Source organism: Corvus hawaiiensis, unplaced genomic scaffold, assembly GCF_020740725.1.
Source record: "Corvus hawaiiensis isolate bCorHaw1 unplaced genomic scaffold, bCorHaw1.pri.cur scaffold_32_ctg1, whole genome shotgun sequence".
Lineage (NCBI taxonomy): Eukaryota > Metazoa > Chordata > Aves > Passeriformes > Corvidae > Corvus > Corvus hawaiiensis.
The window spans coordinates 4,349,049-4,372,781 of record NW_025963366.1 but is presented as its reverse complement, the minus strand read 5'-3'; the positions used below and the strand labels follow the sequence as shown (position 1 = coordinate 4,372,781).

The following is a 23,733-nucleotide window of genomic DNA, read 5'->3' as shown; positions in this document are numbered from 1 at the left end:
TAATTTCCAGGTGCATCACCCTCTTCCTTCCCCCGTTGCCTGAGGTACTCGGAAGGTACAGACTTCCCAAATCGCCGTCTCTATGGCCCCCTCTAATATGCACCCTCTGGTTTCTTTAGATACACATATAGAACCAAACACTATTCTTAACTCTCTTAAGCCTTTGTTCTTCTTCTCTAAGTTCAGGAATTTCACACGGCCTTGGCTGAGCAACAGTGCGTGCCAATCGGTAACATTTTCTAGAAGGGAGAACTTCTTTTGTGCCTTCCCTAGCTGTGAGTCCCTGGCCCTATCGACAAGCACATTCATGCGGTCTGTGTGTCAAGACAAGTTTCTCTTCTTCCTTTCATCCCCCTCCAAAAAGGTAGCGAGATCAAGAGCTCAACTGAAGTGCTTCCTCGCCACTTCATGCAGCATGGACAACAAAGTGCAGCCGCTGGGAATGGTTGCAGGTTGGGAAAAGCGGGACATGGTTGCCATGCCAGAGCCATGGTGGGATGAGTCCCACACTGGAGCGCTGTAGCCGATGGCTAGAAAGCCTTCAGAAGGGACAGGCAAGGAAGGAGAGCTGCTGGGGTCGGTGTCTGTGTAAGGGAGGGTTCCAACTGTCTCGAGCTTCATGCTGGTGCTGATGGGGTTGAGTATTCATGGGCGAAGGCCAACAAGGCAGATTTCGTGGAGGGGCTCTGGTATAAAGCAGACAGGCAGCGTGAAGAGGCAGGCAAGATATTCCCTGAGTAGCCGGGAGAAATGTCAGCATCACTCGCCCTTGCTCTCTTTGGAGAGTTCAGTGGAGCAGCTCTAAGTTTCCTGGAGTCTTGGGATGAGTTTTGGGCCCCTCCCCTCAAGCATGACCTTGAGAGGCTGGAGTGTGTGCAGAGAAGGGAAGGGAAGGGAAGGGAGCTGGCCAAGAGGCTGGAGAAGAAGTCTGATGAGCAGGGGCTGAGGGAGCTGCAGGGGCTGACACTGGAGAAGGGCAGGATCAGAGAGGAACCTTCTCACTTCCTGCAACTCCCAGACAGGAGGGTGGAGCTAATGCAGGTCAGGCTCTGCTCGCAGGGAACAAGGGACAGGACAAGAGGAAATGGCCTCAAGTTGTGCCAGGAGTGCTTTAGATTGGGTATTAGGGCAAAGGCTCTCCTCTGAAAGGGTTGTCAAGCACTGGCACAGGCTGCCCACGGAATTGGGGCGATTGCCATGCCTGCAGGCACTTAAGGAATGTGTGGATGTGGCACCTGGGGACATGGCGGACAAGGCGGGCTTGTCAGTGTCTCAGGTTTGTGTCCTCCGCCTTGATGGCAGGACAAAGGTGGGGCAGGACACAGCCCAGATGCTGGCAGCTGTGAGCTGACTGCAGCCGTACAGATGAGCCTTCCACGTTGGCTAGCAGCGGTGCTGGCAGCTGAGCCATTGGCCCCACGCCCCGTTCCCCTGCTGCAGAAGCCTTTTAGGCTCAAGATGGGGCAGGCCAGGGGGGTCGGCGGCTCTCCCAGCTCTTGAGCACAAGGTGAGAAAAGAGAAAGGGTGTTACCCATCAAGCCCTTGAAATGAGCCACGGTAACAGAGGAAAGAGAGGGCCAAAGGCACCATTTGGAGAGCCATCTAGGCAGCAGCCAGAGCGCACCACTCAAATGCACGTGGGCAACTTGGCAAATGCCACAGGTTTTCCTGGGGGGGGAAAGCTCCAAACAAAACACAAGCCAAACCCCAAAGCATAGCATGAGTCTTTGAGTTTGCTGCCATTTAGGAGAGAAGCTGCTGTGCAGTGCTGCTGGCCTCTTCTCTGCACACTCATTGTCCTTGCTCGTCTCGGGGGCCTACAAAGGCAGAGGAAGGCTTCTTTCTGCTCTTGCCTGGGCAGAGAGCAAAGAGCCTTGGGCTGCCCAGTTGCTGTCAGCAAGGAGAGCTGCTGAAAGTCGCACCAAGGCACGCAGCCTTCCCCTGCAAGGCTCCAGAGATACAAGGGCAGAAAGCTGCAGCCCAAGCTGTATTGCATTAGCACCTTGCTGAGCTTGTGTGTCCTCTGGCATCCTTCAGGGCGGGCAGTGGAAATGGGAGCTGCTTCCTTAGGGAATTCAGGCTTTGCCCAAAGTGGGGCCTTGCTGAAGGCAAAGGCCAAGGAAGGGCTCTCCCTTGTGCTGCTGGTGCCATGGAAGGCCCCAGAGCAAGAGGGCATTTCTTGGCTGCAGGGATCCCGTCTTCACAGCCTGGCCTTGCAGCTTAGCAAAGTCCACACGGACATGCTGGCACATTCCAGCACTGACTTGCACTCCAAACCCTGACATTTTCTTCAAGGCAAATTCCCATTTTTCCTTCTGCTTGGAAGGGCACGGATTGCCTTGCTTGATGGATTTGGCAGAAAGCTTCTCCCCACATGGTGTGGGAAGCCAGAATACAGAGAATACTTCTCTGCCTCTTTTGAAGGGTTCTACCCCCGTGGACAACATTGTCTTTGACCTTCGGCCATGGAGAAAATTGCCTAGCCTCTGGGAAGAATTAGAATCTACAATGGTGTGAATTAGGTGACAGAATACTATGTAAGATTGTCACAGGGTGAAAAATTTAGAGGTTTTGCGGTTATTAGTATAGGAAGTAGATAAAAGCAGAAAACATCCACATGGAGGATTGTTATTGTTCTCCAGACCTTCTTCTTCTTCTCCATCTACTCCATATTCTGCGGCAGAAGTGGTCTGGGATGATTTGACAGGGAATTCCTCAGTTCCTGCCAGCATGACTAGGTGATTTATTAGACAGTGGTAGAGAAGTGAAAAGACCTTGCGTTGTAAGTTTTCATTGGGTAATTTACCTTTCAACGGGCTGCGAAATCTTGATAATTTGGCTTTTGCTGCATTCTCTGCTTCATGCTATGTCTGGGTCACGTCAGTGGCTTGTACTTTCCTGATAAGACTTAATAAACAACTATCTGAAGGCTGAGAAAGCCAAAGGTCCTGTTTGTCTCTGACTCCTGGCAAAGGCTCTAAAAAGTCTCCCCCACGAGGGCAGACACAATTAAGGCGAGGACTGCGTCAACATGGAAACGCTTCCTGGCAGCCCAAAACTCTTCTGCCCACCGACAAGCCATTTGCTGCCACTGGATGACGGGAACGACAGAGCAAAAGCATCACCTTTCTCTCTTCTGGGAGGAGCTGGTTTCACAGCGCAAGCTCCTGACACGGTGCAGATGGTCCCTGAAGGGAGCTTGTAGCCAGCTGCAACCTCCCTTCTATTAGCCCGGGCAACAAAGCGTATTTGGACCAGAGGAAATGAGCTCAAGTTGTGCCACGGGAGCTTTAGATTGGATCTCCAGGAACTATTCCCTCAATAAAGAGCACCTCAAGCTTGGGAACAGGCTGCCTAGCAGAAATGGCGGCGTCAGCACCCTCAGCAAGGTTTAAAAGTCACGTGCATGTGGCATTTGGGGAGCTGGCTGATCAGTGGAGTAGGCAGTGTTAAGTTTGCGGTTGGACTGTGTGATCTTCAGGGTCTTTTTCAACCTCGACCACTCAGAGCTTCAAGTGTAGCTCAAGCAGTGTGGAGTCAAGGGTGCCTTCCAGCATGGATATCTAGGAGATTGCCAGTGGGGAGCAGCTGATAAGAAAGACCAAAGGAAGAGCAAGGGGAGTTCTTCCCAGAAGATTCACTCCAAAGCAGCCTTAACCAGTACACCAGGGCCACTCTGAGCGCCTGAGCTGGGCTGGGGACAAAGGGTGGTGCTGGCCTGGCTGTGCTGTGCTGTGACCCCTGTGACATGCCGGGCGACGTGTCACAATGGGGGCAGCTCTAAAAGGCCCCAGCAGGTAACGCTGGCCCTGTATTGCTTGGGCAAGCGGTGAGTGCACACGTGGCGGGGAGGCTGGGCTGGGGACGAGGGCCGGGGCGGAAACGCTGCACCCGAGGCTGGCTTGTCCCCCCGCATGCAGGGACAGCCCCTCATATGGGAGAGCCTTGGGCAGGGCACGGTGCCGCTGCTGCTGCTGCTGGGGCAGCGGGACAGGCCTTGCTGCCTGCCAGCTGTCTGGGGCCCTGTCCTTCCCGGCCCCAGATGCCTGTGATTGCCGTCCCTGCTGCCCCCAGTGGCAGCTGCCTCCCTCCCCGCCCCACTCAAGGCCTTCTCTCCATCCTCCTGCAGACCATGGGTCACTGGCTATTCTGGCTCTTGCTCTTGCAAAGCCTTATCCCGTACCCGCAGCCCGCGGGAGATGCTTTGCATGAGGCCAGGCGTCTGAGCATGGAGGTGCATGCGATGCACCAGGAAGTGGAGAGGATTCTTCTGGAGCGGGAGGTGGAGCAGCTTATGCTGAGGCAGAGTGGAGGGGCCTGGGGAGACCTGCCGTGGTCTGCCTTGCAGCACTGGCAGGTCTGGGATTTTGCTGGGCTCCTGCTCCTTCTCTTGGCCCTAGAGTTTATCTGGAGGAAAAGGAGCCTGAGGAGAGAGGAGCGTGAAGAAGAAAACGATGGTGCCGATGAAGAGGAAGTCAGAAATGCGGCTGCAAACCAAGAAGAAGATGTTGGAAATGAAGAAGAAGAAGAAGCCAATGCTGCCAACCGCGAGGAAGTCAACAATGATGATGGCAATGTACAGGAAGTCGGCAATGTTGCTGCAAATGAAGAAGACGATGTTGGAAATGAAGTTGTCCGTGAGGCTGCAAATGCAGAAAACAACAATGATGCTGCCAATGGAGTCCAAGAAGAAGAGCACGAGGGCGAAGATAACATAGGAAGGATTGCAATGGAGCGCATCCAGTGGCCTGTACAGGACCTGCAGGAAGGCTGTGAGTGGACAACTGACCTGATGGACAATTTTGCCATTTACTTTGGCCACGTCTTGTGCAACAGTTTCTACCCGGTGCTGCAACGAGCCATCGGGGTGGGCAGTGCCTTCGAAGGTTGGAGTCCCCGTGAGCAGGATGTTGTGTACCGTGTGCTGGTAGCCATGAATCCTCCCCGAGGCCACTCCTTCCAGCTGGAGCTGGACACTGCGGGGCAGAGGCGCGGGAGGAACTTCCGCGTCCGCGTGCAGCTGGAGTGCACCTGCAGCAGGGAGCAGCAGGGGGAGAACATGCTGTGCTTCCTGCACCAGCCCCAGGAGGTGCTGAGGAGCAATCAGGATGCCAGCCTCCTACACACCCTGTGCACCGGCTCCTACCTCGACGTGCAGAAAACTGCCCGCTGGTTCTACCAACTGGTGAGAGCAATCTGGCCGGCTTTGCCTCAGTCCCACAATTGGCATTTAGTGCTGCTGCCCTCCAGACGCTCCTGCCAATTCCAGGTGAGCAACGGCGCAGCAAGCTTCCGCATTGAGGTGCTGTTTGGGGTGCGGCAAGGCGACTCAGACATCTTTGTGAGCAGCCAGCCTAGGGAGGCCTGCACGCCAAGCACAACATGGCCGGAGAGCTACGCCGTGGCAGAGATGAAGTTCTTCAAGTGCATCGCCAGGCAGGCCCCCCCTGACAGCTTGCACCTCAAATGCCTGCAGTTCTTCAGCTGTCTGCAGCTGGGCTCCGGCTTTTCCACCTACACCATCAAGACCATTGTCATGCACCTCCTGTCCATCATCCCCGTGTCACGGTGGCGCAGGAGAGATTTTGTCAGGCGACTGGTGGATATCAGCGAGGGCCTGCGCTTCTGCGTGCAAGTGAGATGCCTCAACCACTTCATCGTGGGCAACCGGAGCCTTCCTGGGGAGATCAGGGTTCCCCCAGAGGTGCAAATGGCCGAGACGTGCAATCTCTTCCACCACCTGGTGATGGATCCCGTTGCCCACTCCCAGGCGATGAGTGAGTACGTGGATCTGCGAAAGCGGTTCACACGAACCCTGAACGATGAGCACTGAAAGAGCTTCTCCACCTTAGAGCTGTGCTTGTGGGGCCGGCAGCTGGCCGCAGAGAAGCCCCTCATTGTACAGGGGAAAAGAGGGAACAATGTGGGACACAGAGAGGGAAGGGAAAACGCTGTGCAGCAGCACTCTGCCAGCAGAAGCAGCAGCAGCAGCGGTGTCATCTCAACAGTCTCCTCAGCACCGCATGCACTGATGACCAGGTTGGCTACCCAGATCGGAGACCACGCAAGAGGAAATACTCCGATTCCCTTTTGTGTTCTCTGGGCTCTGTGGGCAGAATCTGCTCCCTGGGCTGCAGCTGACGCAGACCTGAGCGTGCAGAATGTGGAGAGGGCACTGCTCAAGAGGCAGTGGGAATTGCTGCCACACCTTTCCTCTAGAGCAAAAGAACTTTCGGGGAGTCAAAGCTGATGGAGCTGAAGAGGCCGTGGCCAGGGGCCTTGTGAGAGAGACTCCCATTAGCACCAGGCCTTGTGGCTGCCCCCAACTCTTTCTTGGACTCCACTTTCCCTCTGAGAGCTTCACCTTGTGCAAAGATGCGGATCTCCAAATCCCAGAAGAGTTAACGTTTGGAAGGAGCACCGGTGGGATCATCTTGGCCAGGGCTGCTCCAGCAGGGTCTTCCCGCTGCGCCTTGCAAAGGGTTGCCTTCAGATGGTTCTTGACTATCTGCGCTCAGGGAGACTCCACAACCTCTGGGCAACGTGCTGCAGTGCTCGCTCACTGCGCTGAATGCCAGATGTGCTGCACAGCTGCTTGAAGTCAGCAAAGAATTGAAGGGGCTGCTTGAGAAAAACATCAGCGGGGCCTCTCAGCTCTCTTGCCCCTGGCTGCAGCAAGGCCTAAGCACAGAATGACGTCTGCAGTGAAGCAGAGGCCTCTCGGCCCCATGTTGTTTCCCTGAGGCCCAGAAGAGCACCTGCACCTCTCTAGCGCCATCGGCCTCACTGCCCTTCACTGCGCAGAACAAGCTGTCGTACAAATCTGGTCCTTCTAGGAGAAGAGGATGCGTGCAAAGACTCTGGCCCAGGTCCCACGGCCTCTCCTGCCGCCTCAGCAGGTGCAGGGCCACAGCAGGGTTGATTCTACCTCCTCGTATCATTTCCATCTCCAAAACAAGTCACCCAGATCTGCACTAAGCCCTACTTGCATATGACCTTTGCCACTCCTGAGGACACGCACAAACAGAGCGCCTGCCTCTGTTTTTTTGGAGGCCTTTTTGGTGGCCAAAGCCACCAAAGCCCAGCTGTAACGTGCAATTGTTCCCGGCCTTTGGCAAGGGCCAAAACTTAAAGGAGGAAAGAAGCAGGAACGTGGGACAGAAAAAGGAAACAGAAACAGGCAACAAAAGACCAAGAGGAACAATCAGCGCCGCTTGCCCGCCATCAGCCCATGGACGGTGTCTCTCCTTTGTTGGAGTGAAAGCTCCTCTGGACTCAGGCCCAGAGGGAAGCCAAAGCACAGGGGTTGAATTAAAACCTTTGCACAAGCTGTGATGCAAGAAGCCACAGCAAAGTGAAATAGAAAGATAGATTTTTTAACTTTTAGTAGAAATATATGCTAAGTGCCTTAAGAATTAAAAAGCTGTCACAGAGACCTTAAACACAGTGCTTGCTGCAGCAGGGTTACCTTTTCACGGAATTCTTTCCTTTCGACAAAATATAGATAGAATTATACTGTTCACATTTTTTAGATGGAGTGTTCACATAAACAAGAAGAACTGATAGAAACTGTATACGCAAATCTGTGTAATACCTATGTAACACTTGTGTAAGACTTACGATTGTAAGAATTAGACCAGGATAGGTTAAGAAAAGAAAAACCAGAATCATGTGTTAATCTTATTGGTCAATTAACAAATATAATCCACCCTTCTGCAAGAAAAAGCATATATGGAGCATATAGAGGATATAGAAGAAGCGGGTTTTGCCTGCTGTTGCTGCTGCTGCTTGGCTTTATCATGTAACCCCCTTTGAACTCGGCCTTCAAGAAAGCTATGAGACTATGAAATAAAGAACTTAGCAGAACAGCAGCCTCCTCTGCTCTTTTAGCCTGGTCCGAGAAGGAAGGGTACCCCTTTAAAAGCTCCACACTCCTTGTCCCCGGAAGGGACACCTTTGGGTCCAACTTGTGTCGGAGCTGGCCTGAAACTGTGTCTATATAAGAATCTAGATTTTTATTTCATAGATGTATATATATTGTTTATACATAGCGTATACTCTAAAGTTTATTAATGATCATATATAATAGTAAAGTATAATAAAACAAAGCAATATACTAATCTAAGTAATAGAAAAGATACCAAATACATCCTTATTCTATGATAAAATAGAATGAAAATGATAAAATGATCATCTAGATGAAATATGCGAAAAAATAATTAGAAAGGGTTGAGTAGGTCATCAGTTTTAAATAATAACCATAGAACACATATTTAGTGTCACTATCTGTTGTGACACATATTAATGCTCTTAGTGCATTTATGTCTGGAAAGATTTTAAGAAAATAGATCTATTTATTACATCTCTATGATAGATTACCTAGATGATATTATTTTTTGCACAAGTCAAGCCTTGTATAGTGTCGCTATCTGCTGGGACATCTACTCATGCTCTGCAGTTAGTGCATTTAGGAGTGGAAGGCCAGAAGCTGCTTTGTCCTTGCTTCAAGAAACGACAATATGCCAGAATCTGGAGCGTGCAAGACTTGATTGATCTCAGCCAGACCCAGAGCACTGGTAAATCTCAGGCGCTGGCAAGCTGGGCTCGTGAACAGTGTCCTTGAACTCAGCCCAATTTACCGTGCTGAAGTGGTTCTAAGCAGAAATGAAGGCCAGCTGCCCCAAGTGATCTGTGATCACAGAATCACAGAAGGCCTTGGCTTGGAAGGCTCCTTGAAAATCGTCTTGTTGCAAGCCTGCTGCCAAGGGCAGGGACACCTCCCACTAGGCCAGGTTGCTCCAAGCCCCGTCCAAGCTGGCCTGGAACACTGCCAGCCATGGGGCAGCCACAGCTTCTGTGGGCAGCGTGGGCCAGGGCCTCGCCAGCCTCCGAGGCCAGAATTTCTTGCACATCTCCAGCCTAAGCCCACTCTCTGTCAGTGGCAAGCCACTGCCCCTGGGGCTGTGCCTCCAGGCCCTTGGGAACAGCCCCTCTGCAGGTCTCAGCTGGGCCTCGTGCAGGGACTGAAAGGCCGCAGGAAGGTGCCCCCGGAGAAGCCCTTGGAGAGCACTGGGGCCACGAGTGCCACCATCAGGGCAGCAGGCAGGGCCTGGCGCGGCCGGCGGGGCCAAAGGGCACAGGGCACAGGGCGCTGAGGCCCTGCCAGCCGGAGCTGGCAGCTCCGGTGGGCGGCCAGCCGGCAGAGAGCCGTGGGAGATGCGTGCAGCAGCAAGGACCCGGGGCTTCTTGATGGGTCAGAAAGCAGAGAAGAGCTTGAGAATGGTCCCCAAAGGATTAGGGCCTCTCCCTGTGCAGAAAAAAATTCACAACACCCGAGGTTTAGTCTGGAAAAGACACACAGGAGTCCTGTCGTCTCATTGCAATAAAGGCAGAGGCCATGGGACATTTCTCATGGCGTGTCTCCAATTGCTGTGGGGCGCAGCCTCCTTTTTGATCCTAATTTCCAGGTGCATCACCCTCTTCCTTCCCCCGTTGCCTGAGGTACTCGGAAGGTACAGACTTCCCAAATCGCCGTCTCTATGGCCCCCTCTAATATGCACCCTCTGGTTTCTTTAGATACACATATAGAACCAAACACTATTCTTAACTCTCTTAAGCCTTTGTTCTTCTTCTCTAAGTTCAGGAATTTCACACGGCCTTGGCTGAGCAACAGTGCGTGCCAATCGGTAACATTTTCTAGAAGGGAGAACTTCTTTTGTGCCTTCCCTAGCTGTGAGTCCCTGGCCCTATCGACAAGCACATTCATGCGGTCTGTGTGTCAAGACAAGTTTCTCTTCTTCCTTTCATCCCCCTCCAAAAAGGTAGCGAGATCAAGAGCTCAACTGAAGTGCTTCCTCGCCACTTCATGCAGCATGGACAACAAAGTGCAGCCGCTGGGAATGGTTGCAGGTTGGGAAAAGCGGGACATGGTTGCCATGCCAGAGCCATGGTGGGATGAGTCCCACACTGGAGCGCTGTAGCCGATGGCTAGAAAGCCTTCAGAAGGGACAGGCAAGGAAGGAGAGCTGCTGGGGTCGGTGTCTGTGTAAGGGAGGGTTCCAACTGTCTCGAGCTTCATGCTGGTGCTGATGGGGTTGAGTATTCATGGGCGAAGGCCAACAAGGCAGATTTCGTGGAGGGGCTCTGGTATAAAGCAGACAGGCAGCGTGAAGAGGCAGGCAAGATATTCCCTGAGTAGCCGGGAGAAATGTCAGCATCACTCGCCCTTGCTCTCTTTGGAGAGTTCAGTGGAGCAGCTCTAAGTTTCCTGGAGTCTTGGGATGAGTTTTGGGCCCCTCCCCTCAAGCATGACCTTGAGAGGCTGGAGTGTGTGCAGAGAAGGGAAGGGAAGGGAAGGGAGCTGGCCAAGAGGCTGGAGAAGAAGTCTGATGAGCAGGGGCTGAGGGAGCTGCAGGGGCTGACACTGGAGAAGAGCAGGATCAGAGAGGAACCTTCTCACTTCCTGCAACTCCCAGACAGGAGGGTGGAGCTAATGCAGGTCAGGCTCTGCTCGCAGGGAACAAGGGACAGGACAAGAGGAAATGGCCTCAAGTTGTGCCAGGAGTGCTTTAGATTGGGTATTAGGGCAAAGGCTCTCCTCTGAAAGGGTTGTCAAGCACTGGCACAGGCTGCCCACGGAATTGGGGCGATTGCCATGCCTGCAGGCACTTAAGGAATGTGTGGATGTGGCACCTGGGGACATGGCGGACAAGGCGGGCTTGTCAGTGTCTCAGGTTTGTGTCTTCCGCCTTGATGGCAGGACAAAGGTGGGGCAGGACACAGCCCAGATGCTGGCAGCTGTGAGCTGACTGCAGCCGTACAGATGAGCCTTCCACGTTGGCTAGCAGCGGTGCTGGCAGCTGAGCCATTGGCCCCACGCCCCGTTCCCCTGCTGCAGAAGCCTTTTAGGCTCAAGCTGGGGCAGGCCAGGGGGGTCGGCGGCTCTCCCAGCTCTTGAGCACAAGGTGAGAAAAGAGAAAGGGTGTTACCCATCAAGCCCTTGAAATGAGCCACGGTAACAGAGGAAAGAGAGGGCCAAAGGCACCATTTGGAGAGCCATCTAGGCAGCAGCCAGAGCGCACCACTCAAATGCACGTGGGCAACTTGGCAAATGCCACAGGTTTTCCTGGGGGGAAATAGCTCCAAACAAAACACAAGCCAAACCCCAAAGCATAGCATGAGTCTTTGAGTTTGCTGCCATTTAGGAGAGAAGCTGCTGTGCAGTGCTGCTGGCCTCTTCTCTGCACACTCATTGTCCTTGCTCGTCTCGGGGGCCTACAAAGGCAGAGGAAGGCTTCTTTCTGCTCTTGCCTGGGCAGAGAGCAAAGAGCCTTGGGCTGCCCAGTTGCTGTCAGCAAGGAGAGCTGCTGAAAGTCGCACCAAGGCACGCAGCCTTCCCCTGCAAGGCTCCAGAGATACAAGGGCAGAAAGCTGCAGCCCAAGCTGTATTGCATTAGCACCTTGCTGAGCTTGTGTGTCCTCTGGCATCCTTCAGGGCGGGCAGTGGAAATGGGAGCTGCTTCCTTAGGGAATTCAGGCTTTGCCCAAAGTGGGGCCTTGCTGAAGGCAAAGGCCAAGGAAGGGCTCTCCCTTGTGCTGCTGGTGCCATGGAAGGCCCCAGAGCAAGAGGGCATTTCTTGGCTGCAGGGATCCCGTCTTCACAGCCTGGCCTTGCAGCTTAGCAAAGTCCACACGGACATGCTGGCACATTCCAGCACTGACTTGCACTCCAAACCCTGACATTTTCTTCAAGGCAAATTCCCATTTTTCCTTCTGCTTGGAAGGGCACGGATTGCCTTGCTTGATGGATTTGGCAGAAAGCTTCTCCCCACATGGTGTGGGAAGCCAGAATACAGAGAATACTTCTCTGCCTCTTTTGAAGGGTTCTACCCCCGTGGACAACATTGTCTTTGACCTTCGGCCATGGAGAAAATTGCCTAGCCTCTGGGAAGAATTAGAATCTACAATGGTGTGAATTAGGTGACAGAATACTATGTAAGATTGTCACAGGGTGAAAAATTTAGAGGTTTTGCGGTTATTAGTATAGGAAGTAGATAAAAGCAGAAAACATCCACATGGAGGATTGTTATTGTTCTCCAGACCTTCTTCTTCTTCTCCATCTACTCCATATTCTGCGGCAGAAGTGGTCTGAGATGATTTGACAGGGAATTCCTCAGTTCCTGCCAGCATGACTAGGTGATTTATTAGACAGTGGTAGAGAAGTGAAAAGACCTTGCGTTGTAAGTTTTCATTGGGTAATTTACCTTTCAACGGGCTGCGAAATCTTGATAATTTGGCTTTTGCTGCATTCTCTGCTTCATGCTATGTCTGGGTCACGTCAGTGGCTTGTACTTTCCTGATAAGACTTAATAAACAACTATCTGAAGGCTGAGAAAGCCAAAGGTCCTGTTTGTCTCTGACTCCTGGCAAAGGCTCTAAAAAGTCTCCCCCACGAGGGCAGACACAATTAAGGCGAGGACTGCGTCAACATGGAAACGCTTCCTGGCAGCCCAAAACTCTTCTGCCCACCGACAAGCCATTTGCTGCCACTGGATGACGGGAACGACAGAGCAAAAGCATCACCTTTCTCTCTTCTGGGAGGAGCTGGTTTCACAGCGCAAGCTCCTGACACGGTGCAGATGGTCCCTGAAGGGAGCTTGTAGCCAGCTGCAACCTCCCTTCTATTAGCCCGGGCAACAAAGCGTATTTGGACCAGAGGAAATGAGCTCAAGTTGTGCCACGGGAGCTTTAGATTGGATCTCCAGGAACTATTCCCTCAATAAAGAGCACCTCAAGCTTGGGAACAGGCTGCCTAGCAGAAATGGCGGCGTCAGCACCCTCAGCAAGGTTTAAAAGTCACGTGCATGTGGCATTTGGGGAGCTGGCTGATCAGTGGAGTAGGCAGTGTTAAGTTTGCGGTTGGACTGTGTGATCTTCAGGGTCTTTTTCAACCTCGACCACTCAGAGCTTCAAGTGTAGCTCAAGCAGTGTGGAGTCAAGGGTGCCTTCCAGCATGGATATCTAGGAGATTGCCAGTGGGGAGCAGCTGATAAGAAAGACCAAAGGAAGAGCAAGGGGAGTTCTTCCCAGAAGATTCACTCCAAAGCAGCCTTAACCAGTACACCAGGGCCACTCTGAGCGCCTGAGCTGGGCTGGGGACAAAGGGTGGTGCTGGCCTGGCTGTGCTGTGCTGTGACCCCTGTGACATGCCGGGCGACGTGTCACAATGGGGGCAGCTCTAAAAGGCCCCAGCAGGTAACGCTGGCCCTGTATTGCTTGGGCAAGCGGTGAGTGCACACGTGGCGGGGAGGCTGGGCTGGGGACGAGGGCCGGGGCGGAAACGCTGCACCCGAGGCTGGCTTGTCCCCCCGCATGCAGGGACAGCCCCTCATATGGGAGAGCCTTGGGCAGGGCACGGTGCCGCTGCTGCTGCTGCTGGGGCAGCGGGACAGGCCTTGCTGCCTGCCAGCTGTCTGGGGCCCTGTCCTTCCCGGCCCCAGATGCCTGTGATTGCCGTCCCTGCTGCCCCCAGTGGCAGCTGCCTCCCTCCCCGCCCCACTCAAGGCCTTCTCTCCATCCTCCTGCAGACCATGGGTCACTGGCTATTCTGGCTCTTGCTCTTGCAAAGCCTTATCCCGTACCCGCAGCCCGCGGGAGATGCTTTGCATGAGGCCAGGCGTCTGAGCATGGAGGTGCATGCGATGCACCAGGAAGTGGAGAGGATTCTTCTGGAGCGGGAGGTGGAGCAGCTTATGCTGAGGCAGAGTGGAGGGGCCTGGGGAGACCTGCCGTGGTCTGCCTTGCAGCACTGGCAGGTCTGGGATTTTGCTGGGCTCCTGCTCCTTCTCTTGGCCCTAGAGTTTATCTGGAGGAAAAGGAGCCTGAGGAGAGAGGAGCGTGAAGAAAAAAACGATGGTGCCGATGAAGAGGAAGTCAGAAATGCGGCTGCAAACCAAGAAGAAGATGTTGGAAATGAAGAAGAAGAAGAAGCCAATGCTGCCAACCGCGAGGAAGTCAACAATGATGATGGCAATGTACAGGAAGTCGGCAATGTTGCTGCAAATGAAGAAGACGATGTTGGAAATGAAGTTGTCCGTGAGGCTGCAAATGCAGAAAACAACAATGATGCTGCCAATGGAGTCCAAGAAGAAGAGCACGAGGGCGAAGATAACATAGGAAGGATTGCAATGGAGCGCATCCAGTGGCCTGTACAGGACCTGCAGGAAGGCTGTGAGTGGACAACTGACCTGATGGACAATTTTGCCATTTACTTTGGCCACGTCTTGTGCAACAGTTTCTACCCGGTGCTGCAACGAGCCATCGGGGTGGGCAGTGCCTTCGAAGGTTGGAGTCCCCGTGAGCAGGATGTTGTGTACCGTGTGCTGGTAGCCATGAATCCTCCCCGAGGCCACTCCTTCCAGCTGGAGCTGGACACTGCAGGGCAGAGGCGCGGGAGGAACTTCCGCGTCCGCGTGCAGCTGGAGTGCACCTGCAGCAGGGAGCAGCAGGGGGAGAACATGCTGTGCTTCCTGCACCAGCCCCAGGAGGTGCTGAGGAGCAATCAGGATGCCAGCCTCCTACACACCCTGTGCACCGGCTCCTACCTCGACGTGCGGAATACTGCCCGCTGGTTCTACCAACTGGTGAGAGCAATCTGGCCGGCTTTGCCTCAGTCCCACAATTGGCATTTAGTGCTGCTGCCCTCCAGACGCTCCTGCCAATTCCAGGTGAGCAACGGCGCAGCAAGCTTCCGCATTGAGGTGCTGTTTGGGGTGCGGCAAGGCGACTCAGACATCTTTGTGAGCAGCCAGCCTAGGGAGGCCTGCACGCCAAGCACAACATGGCCGGAGAGCTACGCCGTGGCAGAGATGAAGTTCTTCAAGTGCATCGCCAGGCAGGCCCCCCCTGACAGCTTGCACCTCAAATGCCTGCAGTTCTTCAGCTGTCTGCAGCTGGGCTCCGGCTTTTCCACCTACACCATCAAGACCATTGTCATGCACCTCCTGTCCATCATCCCCGTGTCACGGTGGCGCAGGAGAGATTTTGTCAGGCGACTGGTGGATATCAGCGAGGGCCTGCGCTTCTGCGTGCAAGTGAGATGCCTCAACCACTTCATCGTGGGCAACCGGAGCCTTCCTGGGGAGATCAGGGTTCCCCCAGAGGTGCAAATGGCCGAGACGTGCAATCTCTTCCACCACCTGGTGATGGATCCCGTTGCCCACTCCCAGGCGATGAGTGAGTACGTGGATCTGCGAAAGCGGTTCACACGAACCCTGAACGATGAGCACTGAAAGAGCTTCTCCACCTTAGAGCTGTGCTTGTGGGGCCGGCAGCTGGCCGCAGAGAAGCCCCTCATTGTACAGGGGAAAAGAGGGAACAATGTGGGACACAGAGAGGGAAGGGAAAACACTGTGCAGCAGCACTCTGCCAGCAGAAGCAGCAGCAGCAGCGGTGTCATCTCAACAGTCTCCTCAGCACCGCATGCACTGATGACCAGGTTGGCTACCCAGATCGGGGACCACGCAAGAGGAAATACTCCGATTCCCTTTTGTGTTCTCTGGGCTCTGTGGGCAGAATCTGCTCCCTGGGCTGCAGCTGACGCAGACCTGAGCGTGCAGAATGTGGAGAGGGCACTGCTCAAGAGGCAGTGGGAATTGCTGCCACACCTTTCCTCTAGAGCAAAAGAACTTTCGGGGAGTCAAAGCTGATGGAGCTGAAGAGGCCGTGGCCAGGGGCCTTGTGAGAGAGACTCCCATTAGCACCAGGCCTTGTGGCTGCCCCCAACTCTTTCTTGGACTCCACTTTCCCTCTGAGAGCTTCACCTTGTGCAAAGATGCGGATCTCCAAATCCCAGAAGAGTTAACGTTTGGAAGGAGCACCGGTGGGATCATCTTGGCCAGGGCTGCTCCAGCAGGGTCTTCCCGCTGCGCCTTGCAAAGGGTTGCCTTCAGATGGTTCTTGACTATCTGCGCTCAGGGAGACTCCACAACCTCTGGGCAATGTGCTGCAGTGCTCGCTCACTGCGCTGAATGCCAGATGTGCTGCACAGCTGCTTGAAGTCAGCAAAGAATTGAAGGGGCTGCTTGAGAAAAACATCAGCGGGGCCTCTCAGCTCTCTTGCCCCTGGCTGCAGCAAGGCCTAAGCACAGAATGACGTCTGCAGTGAAGCAGAGGCCTCTCGGCCCCATGTTGTTTCCCTGAGGCCCAGAAGAGCACCTGCACCTCTCTAGCGCCATCGGCCTCACTGCCCTTCACTGCGCAGAACAAGCTGTCGTACAAATCTGGTCCTTCTAGGAGAAGAGGATGCGTGCAAAGACTCTGGCCCAGGTCCCACGGCCTCTCCTGCCGCCTCAGCAGGTGCAGGGCCACAGCAGGGTTGATTCTACCTCCTCGTATCATTTCCATCTCCAAAACAAGTCACCCAGATCTGCACTAAGCCCTACTTGCATATGACCTTTGCCACTCCTGAGGACACGCACAAACAGAGCGCCTGCCTCTGTTTTTTTGGAGGCCTTTTTGGTGGCCAAAGCCACCAAAGCCCAGCTGTAACGTGCAATTGTTCCCGGCCTTTGGCAAGGGCCAAAACTTAAAGGAGGAAAGAAGCAGGAACGTGGGACAGAAAAAGGAAACAGAAACAGGCAACAAAAGACCAAGAGGAACAATCAGCGCCGCTTGCCCGCCATCAGCCCATGGACGGTGTCTCTCCTTTGTTGGAGTGAAAGCTCCTCTGGACTCAGGCCCAGAGGGAAGCCAAAGCACAGGGGTTGAATTAAAACCTTTGCACAAGCTGTGATGCAAGAAGCCACAGCAAAGTGAAATAGAAAGATAGATTTTTTAACTTTTAGTAGAAATATATGCTAAGTGCCTTAAGAATTAAAAAGCTGTCACAGAGACCTTAAACACAGTGCTTGCTGCAGCAGGGTTACCTTTTCACGGAATTCTTTCCTTTCGACAAAATATAGATAGAATTATACTGTTCACATTTTTTAGATGGAGTGTTCACATAAACAAGAAGAACTGATAGAAACTGTATACGCAAATCTGTGTAATACCTATGTAACACTTGTGTAAGACTTACGATTGTAAGAATTAGACCAGGATAGGTTAAGAAAAGAAAAACCAGAATCATGTGTTAATCTTATTGGTCAATTAACAAATATAATCCACCCTTCTGCAAGAAAAAGCATATATGGAGCATATAGAGGATATAGAAGAAGCGGGTTTTGCCTGCTGTTGCTGCTGCTGCTTGGCTTTATCATGTAACCCCCTTTGAACTCGGCCTTCAAGAAAGCTATGAGACTATGAAATAAAGAACTTAGCAGAACAGCAGCCTCCTCTGCTCTTTTAGCCTGGTCCGAGAAGGAAGGGTACCCCTTTAAAAGCTCCACACTCCTTGTCCCCGGAAGGGACACCTTTGGGTCCAACTTGTGTCGGAGCTGGCCTGAAACTGTGTCTATATAAGAATCTAGATTTTTATTTCATAGATGTATATATATTGTTTATACATAGCGTATACTCTAAAGTTTATTAATGATCATATATAATAGTAAAGTATAATAAAACAAAGCAATATACTAATCTAAGTAATAGAAAAGATACCAAATACATCCTTATTCTATGATAAAATAGAATGAAAATGATAAAATGATCATCTAGATGAAATATGCGAAAAAATAATTAGAAAGGGTTGAGTAGGTCATCAGTTTTAAATAATAACCATAGAACACATATTTAGTGTCACTATCTGTTGTGACACATATTAATGCTCTTAGTGCATTTATGTCTGGAAAGATTTTAAGAAAATAGATCTATTTATTACATCTCTATGATAGATTACCTAGATGATATTATTTTTTGCACAAGTCAAGCCTTGTATAGTGTCGCTATCTGCTGGGACATCTACTCATGCTCTGCAGTTAGTGCATTTAGGAGTGGAAGGCCAGAAGCTGCTTTGTCCTTGCTTCAAGAAACGACAATATGCCAGAATCTGGAGCGTGCAAGACTTGATTGATCTCAGCCAGACCCAGAGCACTGGTAAATCTCAGGCGCTGGCAAGCTGGGCTCGTGAACAGTGTCCTTGAACTCAGCCCAATTTACCGTGCTGAAGTGGTTCTAAGCAGAAATGAAGGCCAGCTGCCCCAAGTGATCTGTGATCACAGAATCACAGAAGGCCTTGGCTTGGAAGGCTCCTTGAAAATCGTCTTGTTGCAAGCCTGCTGCCAAGGGCAGGGACACCTCCCACTAGGCCAGGTTGCTCCAAGCCCCGTCCAAGCTGGCCTGGAACACTGCCAGCCATGGGGCAGCCACAGCTTCTGTGGGCAGCGTGGGCCAGGGCCTCGCCAGCCTCCGAGGCCAGAATTTCTTGCACATCTCCAGCCTAAGCCCACTCTCTGTCAGTGGCAAGCCACTGCCCCTGGGGCTGTGCCTCCAGGCCCTTGGGAACAGCCCCTCTGCAGGTCTCAGCTGGGCCTCGTGCAGGGACTGAAAGGCCGCAGGAAGGTGCCCCCGGAGAAGCCCTTGGAGAGCACTGGGGCCACGAGTGCCACCATCAGGGCAGCAGGCAGGGCCTGGCGCGGCCGGCGGGGCCAAAGGGCACAGGGCACAGGGCGCTGAGGCCCTGCCAGCCGGAGCTGGCAGCTCCGGTGGGCGGCCAGCCGGCAGAGAGCCGTGGGAGATGCGTGCAGCAGCAAGGACCCGGGGCTTCTTGATGGGTCAGAAAGCAGAGAAGAGCTTGAGAATGGTCCCCAAAGGATTAGGGCCTCTCCCTGTGCAGAAAAAAATTCACAACACCCGAGGTTTAGTCTGGAAAAGACACACAGGAGTCCTGTCGTCTCATTGCAATAAAGGCAGAGGCCATGGGACATTTCTCATGGCGTGTCTCCAATTGCTGTGGGGCGCAGCCTCCTTTTTGATCCTAATTTCCAGGTGCATCACCCTCTTCCTTCCCCCGTTGCCTGAGGTACTCGGAAGGTACAGACTTCCCAAATCGCCGTCTCTATGGCCCCCTCTAATATGCACCCTCTGGTTTCTTTAGATACACATATAGAACCAAACACTATTCTTAACTCTCTTAAGCCTTTGTTCTTCTTCTCTAAGTTCAGGAATTTCACACGGCCTTGGCTGAGCAACAGTGCGTGCCAATCGGTAACATTTTCTAGAAGGGAGAACTTCTTTTGTGCCTTCCCTAGCTGTGAGTCCCTGGCCCTATCGACAAGCACATTCATGCGGTCTGTGTGTCAAGACAAGTTTCTCTTCTTCCTTTCATCCCCCTCCAAAAAGGTAGCGAGATCAAGAGCTCAACTGAAGTGCTTCCTCGCCACTTCATGCAGCATGGACAACAAAGTGCAGCCGCTGGGAATGGTTGCAGGTTGGGAAAAGCGGGACATGGTTGCCATGCCAGAGCCATGGTGGGATGAGTCCCACACTGGAGCGCTGTAGCCGATGGCTAGAAAGCCTTCAGAAGGGACAGGCAAGGAAGGAGAGCTGCTGGGGTCGGTGTCTGTGTAAGGGAGGGTTCCAACTGTCTCGAGCTTCATGCTGGTGCTGATGGGGTTGAGTATTCATGGGCGAAGGCCAACAAGGCAGATTTCGTGGAGGGGCTCTGGTATAAAGCAGACAGGCAGCGTGAAGAGGCAGGCAAGATATTCCCTGAGTAGCCGGGAGAAATGTCAGCATCACTCGCCCTTGCTCTCTTTGGAGAGTTCAGTGGAGCAGCTCTAAGTTTCCTGGAGTCTTGGGATGAGTTTTGGGCCCCTCCCCTCAAGCATGACCTTGAGAGGCTGGAGTGTGTGCAGAGAAGGGAAGGGAAGGGAAGGGAGCTGGCCAAGAGGCTGGAGAAGAAGTCTGATGAGCAGGGGCTGAGGGAGCTGCAGGGGCTGACACTGGAGAAGGGCAGGATCAGAGAGGAACCTTCTCACTTCCTGCAACTCCCAGACAGGAGGGTGGAGCTAATGCAGGTCAGGCTCTGCTCGCAGGGAACAAGGGACAGGACAAGAGGAAATGGCCTCAAGTTGTGCCAGGAGTGCTTTAGATTGGGTATTAGGGCAAAGGGTCTCCTCTGAAAGGGTTGTCAAGCACTGGCACAGGCTGCCCACGGAATTGGGGCGATTGCCATGCCTGCAGGCACTTAAGGAATGTGTGGATGTGGCACCTGGGGACATGGCGGACAAGGCGGGCTTGTCAGTGTCTCAGGTTTGTGTCTTCCGCCTTGATGGCAGGACAAAGGTGGGGCAGGACACAGCCCAGATGCTGGCAGCTGTGAGCTGACTGCAGCCGTACAGATGAGCCTTCCACGTTGGCTAGCAGCGGTGCTGGCAGCTGAGCCATTGGCCCCACGCCCCGTTCCCCTGCTGCAGAAGCCTTTTAGGCTCAAGCTGGGGCAGGCCAGGGGGGTCGGCGGCTCTCCCAGCTCTTGAGCACAAGGTGAGAAAAGAGAAAGGGTGTTACCCATCAAGCCCTTGAAATGAGCCACGGTAACAGAGGAAAGAGAGGGCCAAAGGCACCATTTGGAGAGCCATCTAGGCAGCAGCCAGAGCGCACCACTCAAATGCACGTGGGCAACTTGGCAAATGCCACAGGTTTTCCTGGGGGGAAATAGCTCCAAACAAAACACAAGCCAAACCCCAAAGCATAGCATGAGTCTTTGAGTTTGCTGCCATTTAGGAGAGAAGCTGCTGTGCAGTGCTGCTGGCCTCTTCTCTGCACACTCATTGTCCTTGCTCGTCTCGGGGGCCTACAAAGGCAGAGGAAGGCTTCTTTCTGCTCTTGCCTGGGCAGAGAGCAAAGAGCCTTGGGCTGCCCAGTTGCTGTCAGCAAGGAGAGCTGCTGAAAGTCGCACCAAGGCACGCAGCCTTCCCCTGCAAGGCTCCAGAGATACAAGGGCAGAAAGCTGCAGCCCAAGCTGTATTGCATTAGCACCTTGCTGAGCTTGTGTGTCCTCTGGCATCCTTCAGGGCGGGCAGTGGAAATGGGAGCTGCTTCCTTAGGGAATTCAGGCTTTGCCCAAAGTGGGGCCTTGCTGAAGGCAAAGGCCAAGGAAGGGCTCTCCCTTGTGCTGCTGGTGCCATGGAAGGCCCCAGAGCAAGAGGGCATTTCTTGGCTGCAGGGATCCCGTCTTCACAGCCTGGCCTTGCAGCTTAGCAAAGTCCACACGGACATGCTGGCACATTCCAGCACTGACTTGCACTCCAAACCCTGACATTTTCTTCAAGGCAAATTCCCATTTTTCCTTCTGCTTGGAAGGGCACGGATTGCCTTGCTTGATGGATTTGGCAGAAAGCTTCTCCCCACATGGTGTGGGAAGCCAGAATACAGAGAATACTTCTCTGCCTCTTTTGAAGGGTTCTACCCCCGTGGACAACATTGTCTTTGACCTTCGGCCATGGAGAAAATTGCCTAGCCTCTGGGAAGAATTAGAATCTACAATGGTGTGAATTAGGTGACAGAATACTATGTAAGATTGTCACAGGGTGAAAAATTTAGAGGTTTTGCGGTTATTAGTATAGGAAGTAGATAAAAGCAGAAAACATCCACATGGAGGATTGTTATTGTTCTCCAGACCTTCTTCTTCTTCTCCATCTACTCCATATTCTGCGGCAGAAGTGGTCTGGGATGATTTGACAGGGAATTCCTCAGTTCCTGCCAGCATGACTAGGTGATTTATTAGACAGTGGTAGAGAAGTGAAAAGACCTTGCGTTGTAAGTTTTCATTGGGTAATTTACCTTTCAACGGGCTGCGAAATCTTGATAATTTGGCTTTTGCTGCATTCTCTGCTTCATGCTATGTCTGGGTCACGTCAGTGGCTTGTACTTTCCTGATAAGACTTAATAAACAACTATCTGAAGGCTGAGAAAGCCAAAGGTCCTGTTTGTCTCTGACTCCTGGCAAAGGCTCTAAAAAGTCTCCCCCACGAGGGCAGACACAATTAAGGCGAGGACTGCGTCAACATGGAAACGCTTCCTGGCAGCCCAAAACTCTTCTGCCCACCGACAAGCCATTTGCTGCCACTGGATGACGGGAACGACAGAGCAAAAGCATCACCTTTCTCTCTTCTGGGAGGAGCTGGTTTCACAGCGCAAGCTCCTGACACGGTGCAGATGGTCCCTGAAGGGAGCTTGTAGCCAGCTGCAACCTCCCTTCTATTAGCCCGGGCAACAAAGCGTATTTGGACCAGAGGAAATGAGCTCAAGTTGTGCCACGGGAGCTTTAGATTGGATCTCCAGGAACTATTCCCTCAATAAAGAGCACCTCAAGCTTGGGAACAGGCTGCCTAGCAGAAATGGCGGCGTCAGCACCCTCAGCAAGGTTTAAAAGTCACGTGCATGTGGCATTTGGGGAGCTGGCTGATCAGTGGAGTAGGCAGTGTTAAGTTTGCGGTTGGACTGTGTGATCTTCAGGGTCTTTTTCAACCTCGACCACTCAGAGCTTCAAGTGTAGCTCAAGCAGTGTGGAGTCAAGGGTGCCTTCCAGCATGGATATCTAGGAGATTGCCAGTGGGGAGCAGCTGATAAGAAAGACCAAAGGAAGAGCAAGGGGAGTTCTTCCCAGAAGATTCACTCCAAAGCAGCCTTAACCAGTACACCAGGGCCACTCTGAGCGCCTGAGCTGGGCTGGGGACAAAGGGTGGTGCTGGCCTGGCTGTGCTGTGCTGTGACCCCTGTGACATGCCGGGCGACGTGTCACAATGGGGGCAGCTCTAAAAGGCCCCAGCAGGTAACGCTGGCCCTGTATTGCTTGGGCAAGCGGTGAGTGCACACGTGGCGGGGAGGCTGGGCTGGGGACGAGGGCCGGGGCGGAAACGCTGCACCCGAGGCTGGCTTGTCCCCCCGCATGCAGGGACAGCCCCTCATATGGGAGAGCCTTGGGCAGGGCACGGTGCCGCTGCTGCTGCTGCTGGGGCAGCGGGACAGGCCTTGCTGCCTGCCAGCTGTCTGGGGCCCTGTCCTTCCCGGCCCCAGATGCCTGTGATTGCCGTCCCTGCTGCCCCCAGTGGCAGCTGCCTCCCTCCCCGCCCCACTCAAGGCCTTCTCTCCATCCTCCTGCAGACCATGGGTCACTGGCTATTCTGGCTCTTGCTCTTGCAAAGCCTTATCCCGTACCCGCAGCCCGCGGGAGATGCTTTGCATGAGGCCAGGCGTCTGAGCATGGAGGTGCATGCGATGCACCAGGAAGTGGAGAGGATTCTTCTGGAGCGGGAGGTGGAGCAGCTTATGCTGAGGCAGAGTGGAGGGGCCTGGGGAGACCTGCCGTGGTCTGCCTTGCAGCACTGGCAGGTCTGGGATTTTGCTGGGCTCCTGCTCCTTCTCTTGGCCCTAGAGTTTATCTGGAGGAAAAGGAGCCTGAGGAGAGAGGAGCGTGAAGAAGAAAACGATGGTGCCGATGAAGAGGAAGTCAGAAATGCGGCTGCAAACCAAGAAGAAGATGTTGGAAATGAAGAAGAAGAAGAAGCCAATGCTGCCAACCGCGAGGAAGTCAACAATGATGATGGCAATGTACAGGAAGTCGGCAATGTTGCTGCAAATGAAGAAGACGATGTTGGAAATGAAGTTGTCCGTGAGGCTGCAAATGCAGAAAACAACGATGCTGCCAATGGAGTCCAAGAAGAAGAGCACGAGGGCGAAGATAACATAGGAAGGATTGCAATGGAGCGCATCCAGTGGCCTGTACAGGACCTGCAGGAAGGCTGTGAGTGGACAACTGACCTGATGGACAATTTTGCCATTTACTTTGGCCAC

The 23,733-nt window shown here is 53.2% G+C and overlaps 2 protein-coding genes across 2 annotated transcripts; both read left to right on the top strand.

Moving 5' to 3' along the window:
• Positions 1–5,242: 5,242 nt before the first annotated feature.
• On the top strand, positions 5,243–5,737 carry LOC125320963 (inositol 1,4,5-trisphosphate receptor-interacting protein-like 1; the record flags this gene model as incomplete). The annotated part of the gene is made up of 1 exon (XM_048293397.1): positions 5,243–5,737. A coding segment is annotated over one exon (495 nt), but the record flags the coding sequence as incomplete, so codon positions are not given.
• An 8,557-nt stretch (positions 5,738–14,294) lies between these two features.
• LOC125320962 (inositol 1,4,5-trisphosphate receptor-interacting protein-like 1) lies at positions 14,295–15,248 on the top strand (the record flags this gene model as incomplete). The annotated part of the gene is made up of 1 exon (XM_048293396.1): positions 14,295–15,248. A coding segment is annotated over one exon (954 nt), but the record flags the coding sequence as incomplete, so codon positions are not given.
• Between the last annotated feature and the right edge of the window lie 8,485 nt (positions 15,249–23,733).